The 18934-nt window shown below is 40.9% G+C and overlaps 4 protein-coding genes and 1 non-coding gene across 6 annotated transcripts; 2 read left to right on the forward strand and 3 right to left on the reverse strand.

Annotated features, from left to right (window-relative positions):
* Positions 1–308: 308 nt before the first annotated feature.
* Positions 309–1826, forward strand: LOC121055718. Its single transcript, XM_040528675.1, has 2 exons — positions 309–978; positions 1235–1826. The coding sequence occupies exons 1-2, from the start codon at positions 741–743 to the stop codon at positions 1342–1344; spliced, it is 348 nt and encodes a 115-aa protein (XP_040384609.1). The 5' UTR covers positions 309–740; the 3' UTR covers positions 1345–1826.
* Positions 1827–2355: 529 nt separating this feature from the next.
* LOC102699263 (pyruvate kinase 1, cytosolic-like) lies at positions 2356–9120 on the forward strand. The gene is made up of 16 exons (XM_006662763.3): positions 2356–2592; positions 3382–3478; positions 3585–3682; positions 5005–5160; positions 5454–5531; positions 5600–5731; positions 6436–6516; positions 7013–7081; positions 7170–7259; positions 7580–7724; positions 7807–7895; positions 7971–8066; positions 8144–8211; positions 8287–8386; positions 8490–8546; positions 8682–9120. Exons 1-16 carry the CDS (start codon positions 2524–2526, stop codon positions 8838–8840), a joined length of 1584 nt encoding a protein of 527 aa, XP_006662826.1. The 5' UTR covers positions 2356–2523; the 3' UTR covers positions 8841–9120.
* LOC102716077 (NAD(P)H-quinone oxidoreductase subunit T, chloroplastic) lies at positions 9071–11523 on the reverse strand. Its single transcript, XM_006663237.3, has 2 exons — positions 11101–11523; positions 9071–9689 (listed from the first exon to the last, which is right to left on the reverse strand). The coding sequence occupies exons 1-2, from the start codon at positions 11439–11441 to the stop codon at positions 9269–9271; spliced, it is 762 nt and encodes a 253-aa protein (XP_006663300.1). The 5' UTR covers positions 11442–11523; the 3' UTR covers positions 9071–9268.
* A 976-nt stretch (positions 11524–12499) lies between these two features.
* Positions 12500–12572, reverse strand: TRNAA-UGC. The gene has a single exon. It is a non-coding gene; the product is annotated as a tRNA-Ala (tRNA).
* Positions 12573–12751: 179 nt separating this feature from the next.
* On the reverse strand, positions 12752–17987 carry LOC102699542 (protein ACTIVITY OF BC1 COMPLEX KINASE 1, chloroplastic). Of its 2 annotated transcripts, XM_006662764.3 has the most exons (15): positions 17856–17987; positions 17079–17406; positions 16785–16991; positions 16581–16670; positions 16328–16474; positions 15807–15971; positions 15420–15560; positions 15143–15322; positions 14626–14821; positions 14197–14324; positions 14032–14103; positions 13644–13756; positions 13418–13565; positions 13240–13309; positions 12752–13143 (listed from the first exon to the last, which is right to left on the reverse strand). In XM_006662764.3, the coding sequence occupies exons 2-15, from the start codon at positions 17382–17384 to the stop codon at positions 13073–13075; spliced, it is 2034 nt and encodes a 677-aa protein (XP_006662827.1). In that variant the 5' UTR covers positions 17385–17406; positions 17856–17987; the 3' UTR covers positions 12752–13072. The 2 variants fall into 2 exon arrangements, with proteins under 2 accessions (XP_006662827.1, XP_006662828.1); XM_006662765.3 differs by lacking the exon at positions 17856–17987 and having other exon boundaries at positions 12754–13143; positions 16785–16986; positions 17079–17130.
* Between the last annotated feature and the right edge of the window lie 947 nt (positions 17988–18934).

An 18934-nucleotide genomic window follows, 5' to 3' on the forward strand; every position in this document is an offset into this window, starting at 1 on the left:
TTAGCCATAAGTGCTACAGTAACCAACATGTGCTAATAATGGCTTAATTAGGCTCAAAAAATTCGTTTCGCGATTTTCAGCCGAGCTGTAAAATTCGTTTTTTTATTCATGTTCGAAAACTTCTTCCGATATCCGATCAACGTTTGATGTGAGATCTTTTAAAAAAGTTTGCCATCTAAGCATCCCTTACAACGGCCCAGCTAGCAAGACAGCATGTCTTTTCACACCCGCACAATACAGGATATGTTTGGTTTCTTATATCTACTCGTGCAACTCATACATGTTTGGTTGCATGTACTACTCTCGGGGCCTTGGCCCGGTGGAAAGCAAAATAACCGCCTCAGCCAGGCCCGAGGGAAACGCACGGAGCGTTTCTCCTCGTCCAGGCTGCGAGCGTACAGGGGTGGGGACGCGCGGGTGCAGCGGCGCGAGAGGAGTCGCGCACGCCTCACCTTCCTCGGCCCCATTCGCGCACGTCAGTCGCCGCTGCGGCCCTCTCGCGCGGTCGCCGTCGCTGCCGCCCTCTCGCCCAGCCGTCATCGTCGCCGTCCTTGCGCCAGATCTGGGTCGAGCTCCCCCACGCGCGCATGGCCTCTCGCCCCCTGTCCCCCTCGCACCCGGCCGTCGTCGCCGCCGCCCTCGCGCCCCGCCGTCGTCGCCGCTAGATCTGGGTCGAGCTCCCCTACTCGCGCCCGGCCGTCTCGCCTCCCTCGTCGTCCGCCGCGCTCATCACCACCATCATGTGCCTCACCTCCGCCAGGACGCTCGTCGTCAGCGCCACCGTGGTCGTCGCCGGAGTCGCCATGTACTACGGCATCGAGCGCATGAAAACCGTCAGCTGCGTCCAGTTCCTCACGCCGGCGCCGCCTGACAGCCTCCACGGATCATCGTCCTCCGCGGCGTACGACGATGGCAGCGACGTCGAGTACGTCCGCGTCGTCCTCCTCGCCGCCGCCGACGAGGAGCACGCCGGAGAAGGTATCAGTGTCAGCAAGGACAACTAGTGTACAGTGATTTATCTTCACTAAATACATATATATATCTACAGAAGTTCAGCAGAGTACAGTGAGTTTTCTGAACTCCTGAAGATCATGTGTTTTCGTCAGGAGATTGTTGTGATCTGTGAATCCTGAAACATGGGAGCACATCTTGCACATGTCAAAGATTAATTTGCCGCAAAGTGAAATACAATTCAGATAATTAAGTAGATATATTTTTTCTTTGTGTGATGCAGATTATAGCAGAGCAGTCAGAAATGAGTTGAGAACAACTTGTGGCACTTTAGCAAAGAACATTGATTCTGTTGCAGAGTTGCATCTATCTTCTTGTTTCAGTAAAGCGTAACAGCTTCAGCTTTCAGATCAGTTGAGATGCTTATCCTGCTGCAATTGCAGTTCATCAGTAATTATACTGTCAGTTCTGACCCCCACCCCCATGTGTTTTCATCACATTATTGTGAACGGCTGAATAGTAATACTGCTCTACTATTTCATCAGGTTGTTTTGCTGAATAGTCAAATTGACAGTGTTTTTCTCCCTAGATGTTTATTGATATTTCAAGGGTTAAACGGAGCAATTAAAAGATACTCCCACGGTTCAAAAACAATTGCACTTTTGACTTTAATACGGTAATTAAGCTCTCACCAGCAATAATTTTTATATTGTCAAGCTTTGCAGCACCAAAGCTATACCATTTGATTTGTTATTCAACGTGCTTTACTCACATCATCTTTTGCATAGAAAATAACGGTCATAGTTCATCCAATTCATTCCGGGTAAAACAAATAAGAGTTGTTGAAGCTGTTGCTGTACAGTGACCGATGGATTTGACGGTGTAAATGATAAAAAATACATAGATTTAATTAAAGGATATTTTCTTAATGTCATTTTTATATATATGTAATTTTGTTTATAATAGAATTTTTTTTCTTTGTAAATTGATCATAAGTATATAATAGTTACCCATACAAATGGTATATGCAACCAGTCAAACAAGCTCTCTGCTCGACCGTATCTTCGATACAAGTAACCAGACACAATCTTATATCAGTTAGACTATACTGATACAAACAACCAAACAGCTGTATATGTACCCTCGTAGCCAGGCCACATTCAACCTAAATAAGAGAGATGAACCATGCTAAGACGATACAAGTAACGCACCCACGGTGCTCCACCTCCGCCTGGGTTGGTTGACCGCCCATTCAGCGCTCCACGTGTCCCGCTGCTCTTCTCGGGCTGGTCCCCACGCGCATATACATTGCCCGGACCCACCACCATGGGCCCACATGGAAGCCACCGTAGGCAGGTAGCCTCTGTCGCTTCAAACCGTCGAGAAGCCCTTCCTTTCCTTACTTTCTTCCTTCCTCTCCACGACTCGCGGACGCCGCCTCCTCCTTCGCACCTCCGTTTCGATTCGGCCGCGCGGCGGATCGGCGTCGAAGAAACCCTAGGGGGCGGATCCCTTCCCTTCCCTTCCCTGAACCAACCTTCCAGAAGCTTCTCGGAAGGAAGGGGCGCGAAGATGCAGGGCGCCAACATGCTCCTGGACGAGCCCGTCCGCCTCACCTCCGTCCTCACCCCCGTCAAGCCCGTAAGCGCGCTCGGTCCCCCTTTCGGTCTCCTCCCTCCCAGCCGTTTCTCCCGTCGATCTCGTGCTCGGTGCGCGTAATGGCGGCGGGAGTGGCGCGCGTCGAGCCCTCCCCACATTTGTCTGTGGGCGGTGGTGGATGCTGGATCGACCGTTTGTTTTGGTTTGGTTGGTTCGGTGTTCGATCTGATTTGGTATGCTGGGGAGGCGTGGGGTTCTTCGAGATATGAGAAGCATTTCGTCGAAACATGCGGGTGATTCAGGTTGTTGATTCGTGAACACGCAACGGGACGCGCCGATTGGGGTTTAATGTTGCGTGCGGTTACCTGTGATACGCACGAGTTTGAAAAAAAAATAGACTAATTTTTTTTCATGTGCAAATGATTTGTATTAGTTGCAATTTGTGGGATTTAGTGCGTGGATGGATTGGTGACTGGTGTATTTTAGCTGCACGATTTTACATGTAACACTGAATTTATTTTGATCAGTGATCACGATGAATGTCACCGGTTCGTCAAGATATGTAATTCGTAAAAACATGCTGGTGGTTTGGGTTGCGATTTGTGTAAACGCATGGCGATGCGACGGATTGGGGTTTAATGTTGCGTGCACAGTTTTATTATAAAAAAAGATTTTTGTTGTCTCATGTGCAAATGCTCTGTGTTATTTGCAGTTTGGGGATTTAGTGCATGGATGGATTGGTGCAGTTTAGCTGGCAGTTTATACATGTAACACTGAATTGGTTTTAAGCATGATGGCTATCACCCTTACGCGCTGTCCTGTGCTTTGCAGAAAGTATTCCCATCACTCACCAAGATTGTTGGGACCCTTGGGCCCCAGTCCCACTCTGTTGAGGTTATTGAAGAATGCCTCACTGCTGGGATGGCAGGTTGGACTCGGTTTAGTGCAAGCGACCTCCTCTAGATTTGTTTGTCATTTCCTTTTCTTTACTAAAAATGGTGGTGATGATGATCACTTCATGTTTTGTTTTGCAGTCGCACGGTTTGATTTCTCATGGATGGATGCTACATATCATCAGGAGACCCTTAACAATCTGAGAAAAGCTGCACAAAATGTTAAGAAGCTGTGCCCTGTAAGTTGACGACATGCCGGAAATGATTGGCGGCATCTTTTCACTTGGGGGGTGTTTAGTTGGTGAAATGAAAATTTTTGCATGTTACATCGGACGTTTGACTGGATGTCGGAAGGGGTTTTCGTACACGAATGAAAAAACGAATTTCACGGCTAGCCTATAAACCGCGAGACGAATCTTTTAAGCCTAATTAATCCGTCATTAGCGTATGTGGGCTACTGTAGCACTTATGGCTAATCACATACTAATTAGGCTCAAAAGATTCGTCTCGCGGTTTACCACGTAACTATGCAATTAGTTTTTCGTTTTATCTATGTTTAATACTCTATTTAGGTATCTAAAGATTCGATGTGATTTTTTAGGTGAAAATTTTTGGGAACTAAACAGCCCCTTAAAAAACTTAATACGCTTGTGCAAATAGAATGTAGGATATTGAAAATGTGTGCATTTGACCCTTCGTGTTACTTTACCAATCAAATTTTTACTTACCACTGATTTAGTGGCATGTCTACAGTTTACTACTTAAAAATCAGTTTCATTCATTCCATTTGATATGCTTTCTATTGTTTAGGTTTTAGTTTCAATATTTAGCATCAACTACATTTTCATTAGCATCTGTGAACTCATTTTCATCTTCATGGGCATTTGTAAATGCTTGGATATGTAATCGTTCCCTTTTTTCAATGACTAGCCACTATCCCGCCTACAGTACGTCTTTCTTGAGATACCTTTATGTTTCCCTGTTCCTATTTATTTAATTCTTGTCAAATGCTTTATGATGTTATGTGCAAAAGCTGCATAAAAATGTTTCCTGGCATGTCTCTCTTTGAGACATACCTCAACCGAAGATTCCATTTCTTAATTCCATTTGAATATCATTCCAATAGATTTGACTTGAACCTCTGGATAATGATTTATCAGTAGAAAACTAAACATTGCCAAATTTCTGCGTTTGAGATATATGTTGTACTGCTTAATGCATGCAGAGATTTATGTTGCTTATATTTATGCTAATTTACTTGTTGGATTATATTTTTTAAAAAGATACTCCCTGATATCGTACTGATTGATTAAGTTGGAATGACATTTATTCTTCAATATGTGGTGTTCTGGAGACCTATCTTGTTGACAATCTGTCATCATGCCCCAATTTTTAAGTGATCACAACTTACAAATCTACGTGCTTGAAAGATCATTCCTTTTGTTATTTAGTTTTCTTTGGCTTTACGTCTTTCTGTGATGCTCTTTTTTATTTATACTTTTAAGATTGTCACTGAGAGGCATGTCCTATTAACTTCTAACTAATTTTAATACATATATAGGTAATGTTGGATACACTGGGTCCAGAAATTCAAGTTCACAATTCAACTGGTGGACCAATTGAATTGAAAGCTGGAGATCATGTCACTATAACATCAGATATTTCTAAAGCTCCCTCTTCTGAAATCTTGCCCATTAAGTTTGGTGATCTTGCAAAAGTAAGTGAGCGGTATTGGAAAATTAAGATGTGAGCTATAATATTACTTTTTATACATGCCATATTGCAACATTTATCATATGATTTTCTATTGATGGGTATCTTTCGATTTCGTGTGACTTCATGCAAGAAGCTGAATTAACATAATTTTAATGTGTACTTGTGCAAGAATTAAGGGTTGTTTTGTCTATTCAATTATATCTGTTAACTTGTCTTAAATTTTTATTCTTCTACTTCAGAAACCTTCATTCTTAAAATATTGCACAGTCAATTGTTCCTTTTGTGTAAATACAGGATGTAAAGAAGGGTGATACTCTTTTTATTGGCCAATATCTTTTCACAGGAAGTGAAACGACGTCTTCATGGCTTGAGGTGTGCAAATTTGTATTTATTCGTGTTCATGCTTTTCGTTACATCTCCTTATGTGCTGTAATTTACAGGTTCTGGAAACCTCTGGTGAAGATGTTGAATGTCTTGTGACGAATACAGCTACACTTGCGGGCCCAATGTTCACTTTGCATGTTTCGAAAGCCCATGTCAGTTTACCAACTTTAAGTGATTATGATAAAGAGGTATGCTGAACCACCAGGCTTATTTACATTTACATTGCAGATTCTTTTTTGAAAATTTTCGCATGTTACATGTAGCTAACAGAATAGCTTTGTCTAGAAACTTTTGTGTAAATGGAAGGAGAATTTCTAAAGGAATGCATTGTTTCCTATGCTTTTCTTTTGAAATTTTTTTTTTTTTGGCTTGCCAATTTTCAACCAGTCAAAACTATTGCCTGTTCAGAAAGAACCAATATGTTGATCATGCCATTATAGTTAAAATATTGCAAATGTCAATTAATTTTGCTGCATGTAAAAATACCTGTCATAGTGCATTCTAGCATGCTGTTCTTTTTTCCCTTCATGCTCAACCTTTTATGCCTTTGACAATCAATCTATTAAGGAATATATGGATTAGTCATATAGAAATCATATAGATTGATTAGTAGACTAAAATAACTTCCATAGTTTCAAGCCACCAAACTTTTAATAGGCTTTGCTAAAATTAAGAAATATTTGGCGCCAATGGATTGTATAGATCAATTGACCATGTCAACATCCAAAACGATTAAAAGAGAATTTTCTTTCAAGATTATCATATCATTCTCTCAAGTTGCATATTTGACATATTGCATTCAAAGGTACATTCTTATGCATAATTCTGTTTTGATGCAATTATATTTATCTGTGCCTTCCCGAAATTCCTAAGTACAGTTTTCTTGCAATAGGTCATTTCAACTTGGGGACTACGCAACAGTGTTGACATTATATCACTTTCCCATACCCGCTCTGCCGAGGATGTCAGGGAGGTGAGTTTTCTTTGCTGATGCCACTTTTGCACTTGAATTCATTCAGTTAATCATCTATCTGTTTCTTGATTTCCTTATATGGTTCATTCAGTTTTTTGTTGAGTATTTTTAGGTTATAGTTTTCACTCACGAAAGTTTCAAGAAGCTTTTGATGCAAGTTCTCAGCCAGTTGAACTGTTGGATTTATTGAAGGGGCATCTATGTTGACAGCAATTGACAGCATACCCACATTACAGTTAATTATGTGGGGAAATATTAACAACATTTCACAAGCATTATTGCAGACAAAGAATAACAGCATACTATTATTTGTTTTTAGATTTTGCCTATTATTTCGTAAATATGGCGTTACTAGCTCTCCATGTACTTGTGACCACATGTTTCCCCTATCATTATAAGCTGTTTGTTCATGTGATCTAAGCATCTGAGGTCTTGATATATATAATAAAGTTTTGCGACACTGCTGATCCTTGCATTGCATATATTTGGCATGCAGGTTAGATCCTTTTTGCAATCTCATGACCTTCAAGACACACAGATATACGCCAAGGTTGAAAATACTGAGGTATTTAGGGTGCTTCTATGAAAATACTATTGTCATTTTTTTTTCATTTCCTATTTTACAATTAACTGCATTGTGAATTTGTTTATAGGGTTTGGATCATTTTGATGAAATTCTGCAAGAAGCTGATGGCATCATTATTTCACGGGGTGACCTGGGAATTGACCTTCCTCCTGAAGATGTAATTATATTTTTCTTCTCACCCCCCCCCCCCCCCCCGCCCCCCACAAAAAAAAAAGTTGCACACTGTTTATCCTAAAGCATGCTGATTAAGAGGTGAATATTCATTCTATTCATGATGCCTTGTCAATAGTAGCTAATTCACATAGAAATGCAGTTACAAGAATATCTTCATTATTGTGATGTGAAAACTTGCCTTCAATTGCTTATCAATTTGCCATTCAAGTGGTTTATTCTTATCTGGTAGACCTCATAATTTGGAAAAATATCATGATTTCATGCCTTGATTCATACCATGACCTATCAGTCTTGGCATTTCAGGTGTTCTTATCCCAAAAAATAGCTATTAAGAAATGCAATCTTGCTGGCAAACCTGTGATCATCACTAGAGTTGTGGACAGCATGATTGACAATCTACGCCCAACACGTGCAGAGGCAACTGATGTTGCAAATGCTGTCCTAGATGGTCTGTAAACATGTACTATAAATCTATAATACAGCTACTTGACAAAATTGTTACTCTCTCTTATACTCTACTCAAATGGTAGGGACTGATGGTATTTTGCTTGGTGCGGAGACACATCGAGGCCCTTATCCAGTTGATGCAGTGAGTACTGTGGGGAGAATATGTGCAGAGGTATGTATCTTTCTGTTCATCAATATTGCAACAGCCATCTGATGTTCTTGACTGATCAGTGGTAAATGCTTGTAGGCTGAGTCTGTGTATAACCAATTGGTTCACTTCAAGAAAGTAATGAAGCATGTAGGTGATGCAATGCCCCATGAAGAATCTGTGGCATCTTCAGCAGTAAGCACTCTTAATTCATTTGGATCAGATGCAACTTTTGTATCTAGAATTTATGGTGATAATCCATTCACTTATAGGTTCGCACTGCAATGAAAGTAAAAGCTGCTGCAATTCTTGTGTTCACTTTCTCAGGGAGAGCTGCTAGGTGCTCTGAAATTACCTCCTTTCAAGTTTCCAGCATTCAAGTGCTATTAATTGACTTTATGCATTCTGTCTGCAGGTTAGTCGCTAAGTACAAGCCGCCAATGCCAGTGCTGGCAGTTGTCTTTCCACGTGAGGGTTCTGATCCAACAAAGTGGCGTTCTTATGGCACAACTCAGGTAAGTAACATGTACATATATCGTATTAGTCTGGGTTCCACGTCTTTTGTTCATGTGAAACAGAATATGCAAACTTATTTGACAATTTCTATATCACTTTCAGGCAAGGCAATGTTTTGCGGTAAGAGGTGTCTACCCTTTGATGGGGAGTACTGAGGAGGTATACACAATTGCTAATATTAGAGGCAACTTCATTTTCTGTTTTTTTGCAATGTTAAGCGGCAATAGGGTTGTTTCTTATCTTGCACTTGTACAAAAATGATAACTGTGTATGCGCGGACTCTATCTGTAACAGGCTGAAACTGGTGGGCTCACCAAGGAAGAGTACGGGATAAAACTTGCACAGAACTATGGTCGCTCGGTCGGTATGCTAAAGCCTTTTGACAGACTGATCATTTTCCAGAAGATTGGTGATTCATCTGTTGTCAAGATCATCGAGTGCGACAGTTCGTAAAAGATTAGAGACTCACATCCTGTACCAAGAGTTTCAACTACAGAGGGGATTACCATTTTTCCTTTTCTTCCATATTTAACATGAAGGGAATAGTATAGCATGAGTGCATGACCCAAATGTCCTGTTTGGTAAAATTTTTTACCCATTTAGGTTCATACTTGTTGTTGCAATAAGCCGATTAAGGACTTCCCACAGGCACACTGCAGCAATCCAGTTTTGTGGAAAAAAAATATAGAACATCGAGACATTTTATTTACCAATGTGATTGTGATTCCTAGCTTGCAGCAGTGCAGCACCTGTTTCGCATTACAAATCATCTAAGAAATGATAAATAAGTAGGGAGAATATATGTACCTGAAACCTGTAGGTGTTGTTCCTGGTATAAAGAAGTTTAGCAACATATTGGTGTAGTGGTCTAGAAGTATTAGTTAGTACTGCTCCTTGAAGAAGACGGCGTAGATGAGGCAGAGGACGCAGAAGATGATGATGGCGATGTCGATGGTGAGGGCCGTCATGGCCTGGTCGCTGAGCTTCATGTTCTTGCCGCCGAGGCGGTCGACCATGTCGGGGACGGACTGGTAGTTCTGGATGTCCTGCTCGTAGGGGTCCTCGAGGCGCGACCGGAGCTGCTGCAGGCGGCGGCTCTCGGCCTCCTGCGCCAGCGTCCAGTCGTAGAACCGCCGGCTCTCCTCCCGGCTCAGCACGTTGTACGCCTCCCGCAGCCGGATGAACCTCTCCGACGCCGCCTTCAGCGGCAGCGCCGTCGTGTCCGGGTGGTACTCCTTCGACAGCCGCCGGTACGCCGCCTTTATCTCCTCGATGTCCGCCTTCGCCTCCACTCCCAGGAATCTGGAATTATTAACATTTTTACACCGGTGGAAAATTTTTGAGATTTTGTTTGGAGTTTGTCCAAAGTTCAAAGTATGTTTTTGAATTTGTTATGTTAGAGTTGCCCTTTTTTGCTGAAGGGCTGAATAGTGAGTGATTTCTGATGATTATTTCACGTACGAATTAATGAATGAACTATTATAAAATTAGAAAATGGTTTTAAGAACAATATTATAAGGAACATGCATCTAAATAGATATAGTAAACAAAATACTCTTTCTTTAGTTTGATAAATCTTGTCGTTTTGGCAATGATACGATCTTTTAAATCCATTTTGACCATAATGGTCTATTAAATTATATAAAAAAGTAAACAAATGTTTACTTTTATTAAATTACTTTTTATGACTATCATATGTTCTCTTAGTGTTTTTCAAACTAAATATTTAAAGTTATTAATATTCAATGTTTTAAAAGTTTAACAACAGCGACAATAATTATAAAACTAGAGGGAGTAGCTTATAGTAGTTACAAAATAATTTATAGTAGAACTTTTAACTTTTATATACATGTTCTTCGTGATTTAGAAACAAATTTTGAAAACCAAACTTCATTAAAACAAACTCAACTGCAAAATTAGTTTTGATTTTTCTTTTTAGTTTTTTTCTTATGCTTACAAGCTCAATGCTCACCAACGAGCAGCAAAAAATGCAAGTCTCTCAGTTTTTTTATGCGAAACAGTTAGACTTTTGGATTTATATTTAATCGTTACTCTTATTTATTTTATTTGTGTAAATATGCAAAATTATAAGGCTGCGTTCGATTTACCATGTTGAGATAGATTACTTCTCGATTTCCGTTAGCACGCTTTTCAAACTACTAAATGGTATATTTCGTGCAAAAATTTTCTATATAGAAATTATTCTAAAAGATCAAATAACTCCACTTTTCAAATTTTTAATAAGTAATACTTAATTAATCATGTGTTAATTATGTTTATCGTTTTCCGTGCTGCTAATCAGCTTTTGCAACATCCTACTTCGAACGCAGCCTAAGTCATGTTGTATTTAGTAATTAGCCTAATCAAAATAATAGTTAACAAGTATGTATTTTATTAAATAATAAGAATGTACTCAAATGTTAGCGGCGTCGAATAAAAGAAATTTAGGGAGTAAGTTCAAGGAAGCATGCCAATTTATCGATTCATCCGTTAGTATGCACATGAAGCAGCAGTCAACTGATAGTGTGACTTGGACAGGTGAATTTTGCAGTCAACTGGTAGTGTGACTCGGATGAATTTTTTTCATACGGGTTGGAAACTCTGAGGTTTATCCAATTTTAGTTTGTTCAAAATTCAAGTCCGTTTTGAAATTTGTTTCAATTATGAAAGGAAACTAAGAAACATGCATAGATGGGAGACAAAAAAAACTAACTGGTAGTGTGACTCCGACGGGTTGTTGATGAGGTCGGCGAACCTCGCTCCAAACGGCTCCTTCTTCCGGCCGCCGCCGCCGTCGCCGCCGCCCTTCTTGGCGTTCCCGCCAACCCACCCTTCGTCCGGGTCCGACCAGTGGATCCTCGTGTCTACCGTCTTCTTCTTCCCCTGCCCCGCCGCCGCCGCCGCGGGGGAAGGCTCGGCGTCCGGCGTGCCACCCCCACCCGCCGCCGCCGCAGCGACGACGACGACGAACGCCCTCGCGCCGCCGCGCCGGTGGCCACCGATGCTCGCTCGTCGCCGGTGGAGGAGCGGCGTGAGGGGTGTGGACGCCGCCATGAGAGAGAGCGCGCGCCTCCGCCGCACGAGACGAGCGGGGTGATTTTGTTTTGTTTTGTTTTTCTTTTTTTTTTGTTTTTTGTTTTTTTGAGGTCGAGGAGGAGGGAGGGAGTGAGCTCGCGCGACGCGAGCCTTGTGAGGTGTACATGCAACGCCAGGCGCAAAGACGTGGCGGGGAGGCGATGAGGTGGGCCCCGGCGTGGGGGCCCACTTGCCAGTTTGCCTTTTCCTGGTCCCACGCGTAGCTAGCTCCTGATTTTTTTAAAAAAAAATTTAAACGTTTTTATAAATAATTTAATTACTACACTTCAGAAAACATTTTTAGCGTAAGAACATGACATGGCAAGACAACATTATCTTGATAGTGTTATCATACCGGTGTCGGTGGAACGACAAAAACTCTACGTGGCAGCGTTATATTGACACGCCAATGTTAATGTTGTGATCAAAAGTTTTATACAGTAAAAATATTTTTCTTTTAAGGTTTAGTAATAAAATTATTTATTAAAAATGTTTAAAAAATAAAAAAGTTCGTAGCTCCTGCTAACAAGATCGAACAGCGTTTCCAGAACGCTCATACACCGCGTGGGAAGCAATGGTTATATACCGTGATAACCCGGCTAAATTTAAATAACTTTTGAAAATGATTCAAATTTGTATACAATTTCTTAGTTAACTGTACAATAATAATTCAAATTTATGATAAATTTTATACGGTTTATCGTAATTCTCACTGTGGTATGACAACCTCATACCCGCTGACAGGGGATGGAAGGACGACTTTGCGAGATGATTGTGAGAGCTTCAGATGAAACTTTTGTTAGCCTTTCTTGGAAGCAGCCGTTACTTACGCCTACCACGAAAACATGAAATAGATAAACTTGTGTTGGGTAAAGTTGTGTTTCTGCACGCCACAATGAAAAGGCTCATCCACACGTCTTTTTTTTTTTTTTTGGCTCGTATGCGGATAAATGGCAGCGAAGAAATTCCATTTCACACAAAAGAAAAACTGAAAAATGGAGATGCGGGGTTCAGCTAAGAAATTAAAAATAAAAATTTGGAGATGCGGGGGATCGAACCCCGTGCCTCTCGCATGCAAAGCGAGCGCTCTACCATTTGAGCTACATCCCCGAATGGTTAAATACTTCTTCATTAATTTTACTGAACGGTAGTATGCATAGATTCATCTGTTAATAATATATGTTGTTTATATATACGTATAACTTTATTAACATCTATATAAATTCAAACAGTGCTAAAATGTCTTATATAGGAGTATTGCTGAATCAACACTTGGGCCGGCACCATATAAACCGAACAATCGAACATGCAACTATATACCTATAATCTTATTATGTATGTTTGCTTGGTGTATACAGATAACAAGTTTCCCAGAATACAAGCTCATTTCTATATACAAGTTCCTTTTTTCTGTTATACAAATGGCATATACAGAGCTGTAGAAATATATATTAAAAAAAAAGAATAGCAAAACAAATTGTGTACAAAAAAAATGAGGAAACCTTATCTCTAGCTATTTTTAACTTGGGTTAACTCAAGTAAGAGTGGGTCTTGCAGGGTTCTGACTTCACTCTGCTTGCTGGTTTGCTTCTCTAATTGTTAGCCTGGGATCAGTATTGGCGATCTGACAAGATGGAATCGCTCCAAGAAAGCATAAAATCGCGTGCAACGGATGGTAAATCTGCACATAACAGTAAGTTGAATGCATAATATGAATGAAAGAACAGGAGTATCCAGCTAACAAGAAGATAAAAGTAACAGAGATTGACTGACTTACCTTGGAGAACTTCGAGAGCGACCGATGGAATATCAATTTGATCTTCAACCAATCTATATACATCAACAAGCTGCAAAAAGAGAGCAATTAGTTGCAGTAATCCATCGGAACATTTATCTTCATGTTTCTTTGGTACTTCTACAATTGGCATGAATATCAAAAATTTCATGTAAAGTACCTCTTCTACATGCAACTTAGAGTCCTCCGTGAAAGCCATGATAAGTTGTCTCCTGATCCCAGCATCAACGAGGAACATCCGAGCTCCATCTTTTATTGTGTCAGTGAGATCTAATTTCTTCTCCATTTGTCGACTTGTCACAATTTGCCTGGTAGTTCACAAGATCAGAAACACCGATGGAAAGAAGATTTAGAGCGTGATAGAACCAAACATTTCCAATACTCACGAGCTATTCTTTTTTAGCGCAGGATTGCTACTCATCTTGGACACGTTTTCCTTAGCAAGAACTATAAGGTTTTCCAGACGTTTCCATTGGAACACGCCATCTTTGAATAATACCTTCATAGGAAAAAAAAAAGGTGAGCACATATCTGGTAAAATTTTTTAATGCAATACATTATGGCACTACAATATTGTCAACCATTAAGTGCTAACTAATAGAAAACTATCCAAAGATAAAACTCTGGTTTTTTCCAGTATTTGACAGAATAAACTAGTTGCACTTGCTCTTTTTTGTATTGATGATTTAGTTCACACATTGATGTACACATTGGTGAATCCTACCAAAGGACCATAACTTGGCAGTATCTTTTAAGAAGGCCTTCACCAGTTACCTGTATCAGCCGTTCACGTAGAGCAGGGTTCGGATCTGTCAAGAGACGCTTTGCCACATATGGATATGCCACCTAGATATGGAAATAACACAGTAAAAAGTGCAAGTACAGAAATGAATAGACATTGTTATTTTCTTGTGAGCCGAAAAGAGTAGCACGTCACACCTCAAGAAACTTAAAATCAGGCTGCAGAGTGAAGCAAATCCCTTCTTGTGTCAACAAGGAACGGATAACCAAAGAAAACCTTTCTGGGATGCGGATGGGGTAATTGTACACAAGCTGATTAAACTTCCCTGGAATTTTTATTTTGATTATATGTTAGAAAGAGAAGCATATCAAAACAGATAATGCAGGAGTATCCTAAGCATTCATAGTTAATAGAAGAAAAACAACCAAGAAACTTTGTGAGCACCACAAGGAATGCCTTCAAAATAAAATCCATGAATCATGATCAATAACTTCCACTTCAACAGTAATGTACGTTGATCATATTGATGAGAAAATATGCTGATATATAGCATGAAGAACAAAGCAAGCACACATCCAGTTCTCACTTCTCAGTGATATATAAAATGTGAAGCATATAAACCTTACCGGTCACAATCCGGAAATTGAAGTCTGCCAAGCCCTTCCCAGCTGAGTTTTGCCAAATGGCTTCCAGAGCTGGTATAATTGGGGATACATCTGTTCCACTAGCAAGAAAGCCAAGCCTTGTGAAGTCATTTGCCATTTCTGCATAGTCCTCGTTTACAGCATGAACGACAGCATCGATCAGGATTTGTTTGTTTTGCTGAAAACACAGAAGAATAACATGTTAGGCAATTTACGTTTCTTACAATATGCCAGTGCAAGAATGTATTCACATTGTCAATTCTTGGTAATATACATTTATGCAATTTTAACAGCATGCAGAATTACAAGCAGGCAATGTATATCTTTTGCTATAGAACAGAACACGTTTTTCCTACTAACTACTAGTCCTCTAGTAGTAGGCATGAATCAGATATTATGAATCATATTGAATATTTGCAGACAAAACAACAATACTAATCTGAAATTTGATTAACTGAAACACAAAGATGAATTTTACCACTAGAGCATTATTGCATACCTGACTCAGGACAGCCACATTACCAAAGTCAACATAAGCAATACGGCCATCACGCATCGCAAAGATATTTCCAGGATGTGGATCTCCATGGAAAAGACCAAATTCCAGCAACTGACGTAATGCTGCACTCACTCCAACTGTCAGAAAGCCCTCCACATCAATACCTGCTTCTTTTATAGCCTGCACAAATAAGCTTGTGAAATTAAAACAAAACAACATTTAAAATGAACTATTTCACCTTTGACAAACACAAAAAAGATAGAATAATTCTACAAACCTGTGGGTCAGTGCATCTGATTCCATCTATCCATTCCATTACTAAAACACGAGAACCTGAATACTGCTTATATACTTGAGGGATCTTGACAGTTGGATCATCCTTAAAATTTTCTAAGAAGTCCTCGATGTTTGTAGCTTCCTACAGCATTGTAGGGGAAAAAAACACATCAACCATCCATCCAATGCCATATAAGCAATGGGAGATATAAGATTTTGTTGATGAATTGAAGGTTGTCCCCTACTGTCTTCCCATCAAAAGAAAATGGACACTATTATGTAGACGACACAATATAAGATTTCGATACATACTTGTAAAGGTCCAATAGCTAATTCATTATGTCAATAACATGGGAACAACAATAAAACGGCACAAAAAAATACTTACAAGAGTGTAATCCAGTTCTTCCAAAAGTTTTTCACCAAATTCATCCACAATAAGCTCTGCATTGCAGCCTAGTTTTTGAAGGCTAATTCCATTCAAAAAGGAAGCGAGGGTGCGGAACAGGAAAAGGTCTCGATATATTATGGGCTCAATTCCTGGCCTCTGAACCTGTTGTTTTGAATCACAGTAATAATAAGCACAACAATATATGTTATATTATGCATGAGTACTGGAACAGAAATTAAAAATGTCATTTACAACTAGTGAGAGCCACCACCAAAGGGACATTCTACAGAAGCATACATAAACATATAGCTCATTTTTCACAACCCATAAGCTGTAAAATAGACACGAATTCCATTAGGGGTGAGAGAGCACGTTTGTACTCATCCATGGGCCATGATAGAGAGGGCCATGGTAAAAATGATGCATAAAGTTGTAAAACTTTTAGAGCATTTCAAATCACAAAAGAAAGTAAGTACTAAAGTTCTAAATAAATACAAGAAAGTAAAGCAAGCATGAACCTTAATAGCAACATCCTCTCCAGTTTCTCTAAGTGTGGCACGGTAAACTTGGCCCAAGCTCGCAGCTGCTATTGTCTTTGATGAGATTCTGCTGAACAATCTCTCTAATGGCTGTCCAAGTTCCTCTTCAATTATGGAAAAAGCTACCTGTCAAGTCGACCAATAAGCAAAGTTAAATCCTGATGCCTCCGTGGTCCTAATAATTATAATCTTCCACAGAAAGTTACATGGAATTTCTACTGTAAACATGTACCTGGTTAGGAAATGGAGGAACATCATCTTGCAAGATGCAGAGTTCATTCATATAATCCTCTCGAATTATATCAGGCCTGTTGGCTAAAACCTATTAAAAACAATGGGACCAAACACGTTTAGGACTGTAAGGAAGCAGCAGGCATCTTGGGAGTGTTATCATACTCTGAGATTTAGTGATTTATCAGAAAGAGAAGAATATAACCTGCCCCGCTTTAATGAATGAAGGGCCCAAATCACATAGAAGATTGCGTAGCTGGCGGGCACGGAATGGAACAATCTCCTCGTCACGCCCAACCAAGAAGTCATACATTAGAGCTGACCAGTAAAGGCCAAGTTTCCAAATGATCTCCACTCCTCGACTAGCGAGGGACAGTACAGAGCCTCTTGATCCCAAGACTCTATTTCTGACCTAGCAATTTATTAGGAAATGAGCATATTTACAACAGCTTTCAGTAAACCAATCCTGTAACCATAACCATTTGAAGTGCTCAATTACCATTTCTGGAGTGTACTTCCGGAAAGGGATACAGACACCACGCTCTATATCAAGTTGCTCCAGTGCACTGCTGGGCTTGTCACCGGATACGTTTCTGAAAGCTGCACTGTTAGTTCGTGGGGTTAGCTTCTTTGTAGGGGGCAGGGCACCGGTTGACGCAGCATTCGTGACATGAAAGGATGTCTGTCTCCTCCTTGAAAGCCAGGAACTTGAACTCGCATATCCATGGAGTCGCAGTCGACGGTCAAATGTTGATGCATGAGACCACTGCGCTGAACCTGATACAGAAGCCGTGCAGAGCTCCATGCTCAAGGGATCCTATCTGTATCTGAACAAAACAGCAAGCTACATCATCACACTTAAATCCGTACCACAAGAACACCACTATAATCCTACTCCTAAAATTCCCAATTTGCCCCCCCCCCCCCCCCCCCCCCCCCCCCCCCCCTTTTCAGAGCAATTCTACAGAACCATAAACTGAGTCATTGGAGGCATCCTTCAAGGAAAGAACTGACGACGCGCGCGGCGACTGCGCCGCCCCCGCCCTCGACCTCCGGCGACAGTGCCTAGACAAGACTCCTACCAAGCTGAACTGACAAAAAAGAAGAAGAGAAGAAGACGACTTCTACCATATCTCTACTGAGCTGAAACAGGCAAGATTCAGAGAGCTGCCTGATGGGTCAATCCACCGCCGACCTGCACGCACGCAATTGCTCCAAGAAAACGGCCGGCGCCGGCAGAAACGGCGAGGTGAGGAAACGGGAAAAAAAAACTCACCTTTCCGACGAATTCTTCGCCGGAATCGGGATTCCGGACCTCCTCCGCGCTAGAGTCGCGGACACGCACTGATCTGTGCCCCGCTGCGCCTGATCAGTCGTCGATTTAGGCGGGGAAAAAGCGCAATTTTTGTGGTGGCTATCGAGCCCGATGGGGCAAGAGAGAGAAGCAGCTAGTGGACTGGTGGCCATCCAATGCAGTGAGATAGCTGGCCACGTCACGTGCCAAACAAATGAAATTTTGCTATCCACAAGACCACACAAATAGTGCCTGATCATCTATACACTGGTAATACCCAAAAGAGAAGCAATCTGCACATACAGTCAAAAGACTTATCGCAAAGGCATTTTACCACGGGATATCCAGAAAATGTGAAATTGCTGAGACAATATACTAGGGTTTTGTCATAGGAGATTAACTTTAGGCAAAAATTTCTCTTAAGACATAAAAAAAATGTGATTTTTGCTAGTAGACATAGTAAGAAGGTGATTTTGCTCGTGGATAATATAGAATTATGGTTGTTTGCTGCAGGAAATTAACTTTATTATTTTATCATTTTCAACTATTTTGGAGGGAGAACCTTTCTAAAGGATGAAAATGTCCTTAGTCGTTGTCTAGCCTCATTTGAATGGATCAATCCTTATTCACCTTAGCCTCCCCCTCTCAATCCGTATCAAGTAGGCACAATTGTTCTGATGGTAGCAACCATGACAATCACACCGTAATCAACCTACGTTCATGGTGTTTTTCCTCCCAATCCGCTTAAGGCAGACAGTATACTACGACGTCGTCATCCCCTGGCTAACCAAATACCAATCAGTACCTTCGAGCACCATCGGATTTTCTGTAGAAAATAGCATGATCGTAGTCATCCTCTGTCCAACTGTCTAGGGTCATGTCGTTGTCATCCCTTACATTTGACTCCATCACCGATACCAAGAGAATGGTCGGCGAGGTCCTTGTCCATAGCTATAAGATCCATACTAGTGTGTTATGGGAGCTAGATGGGATGGCAGTCGCCATACTCGTTCATGCTTCAATCATGTCTTTTCCTGATCGTGCATTGTTTGATGTGCAGT

This window comes from Oryza brachyantha, chromosome 11 (genome assembly GCF_000231095.2).
Source record: "Oryza brachyantha chromosome 11, ObraRS2, whole genome shotgun sequence".
In the NCBI taxonomy this organism is placed as follows: domain Eukaryota; kingdom Viridiplantae; phylum Streptophyta; class Magnoliopsida; order Poales; family Poaceae; genus Oryza; species Oryza brachyantha.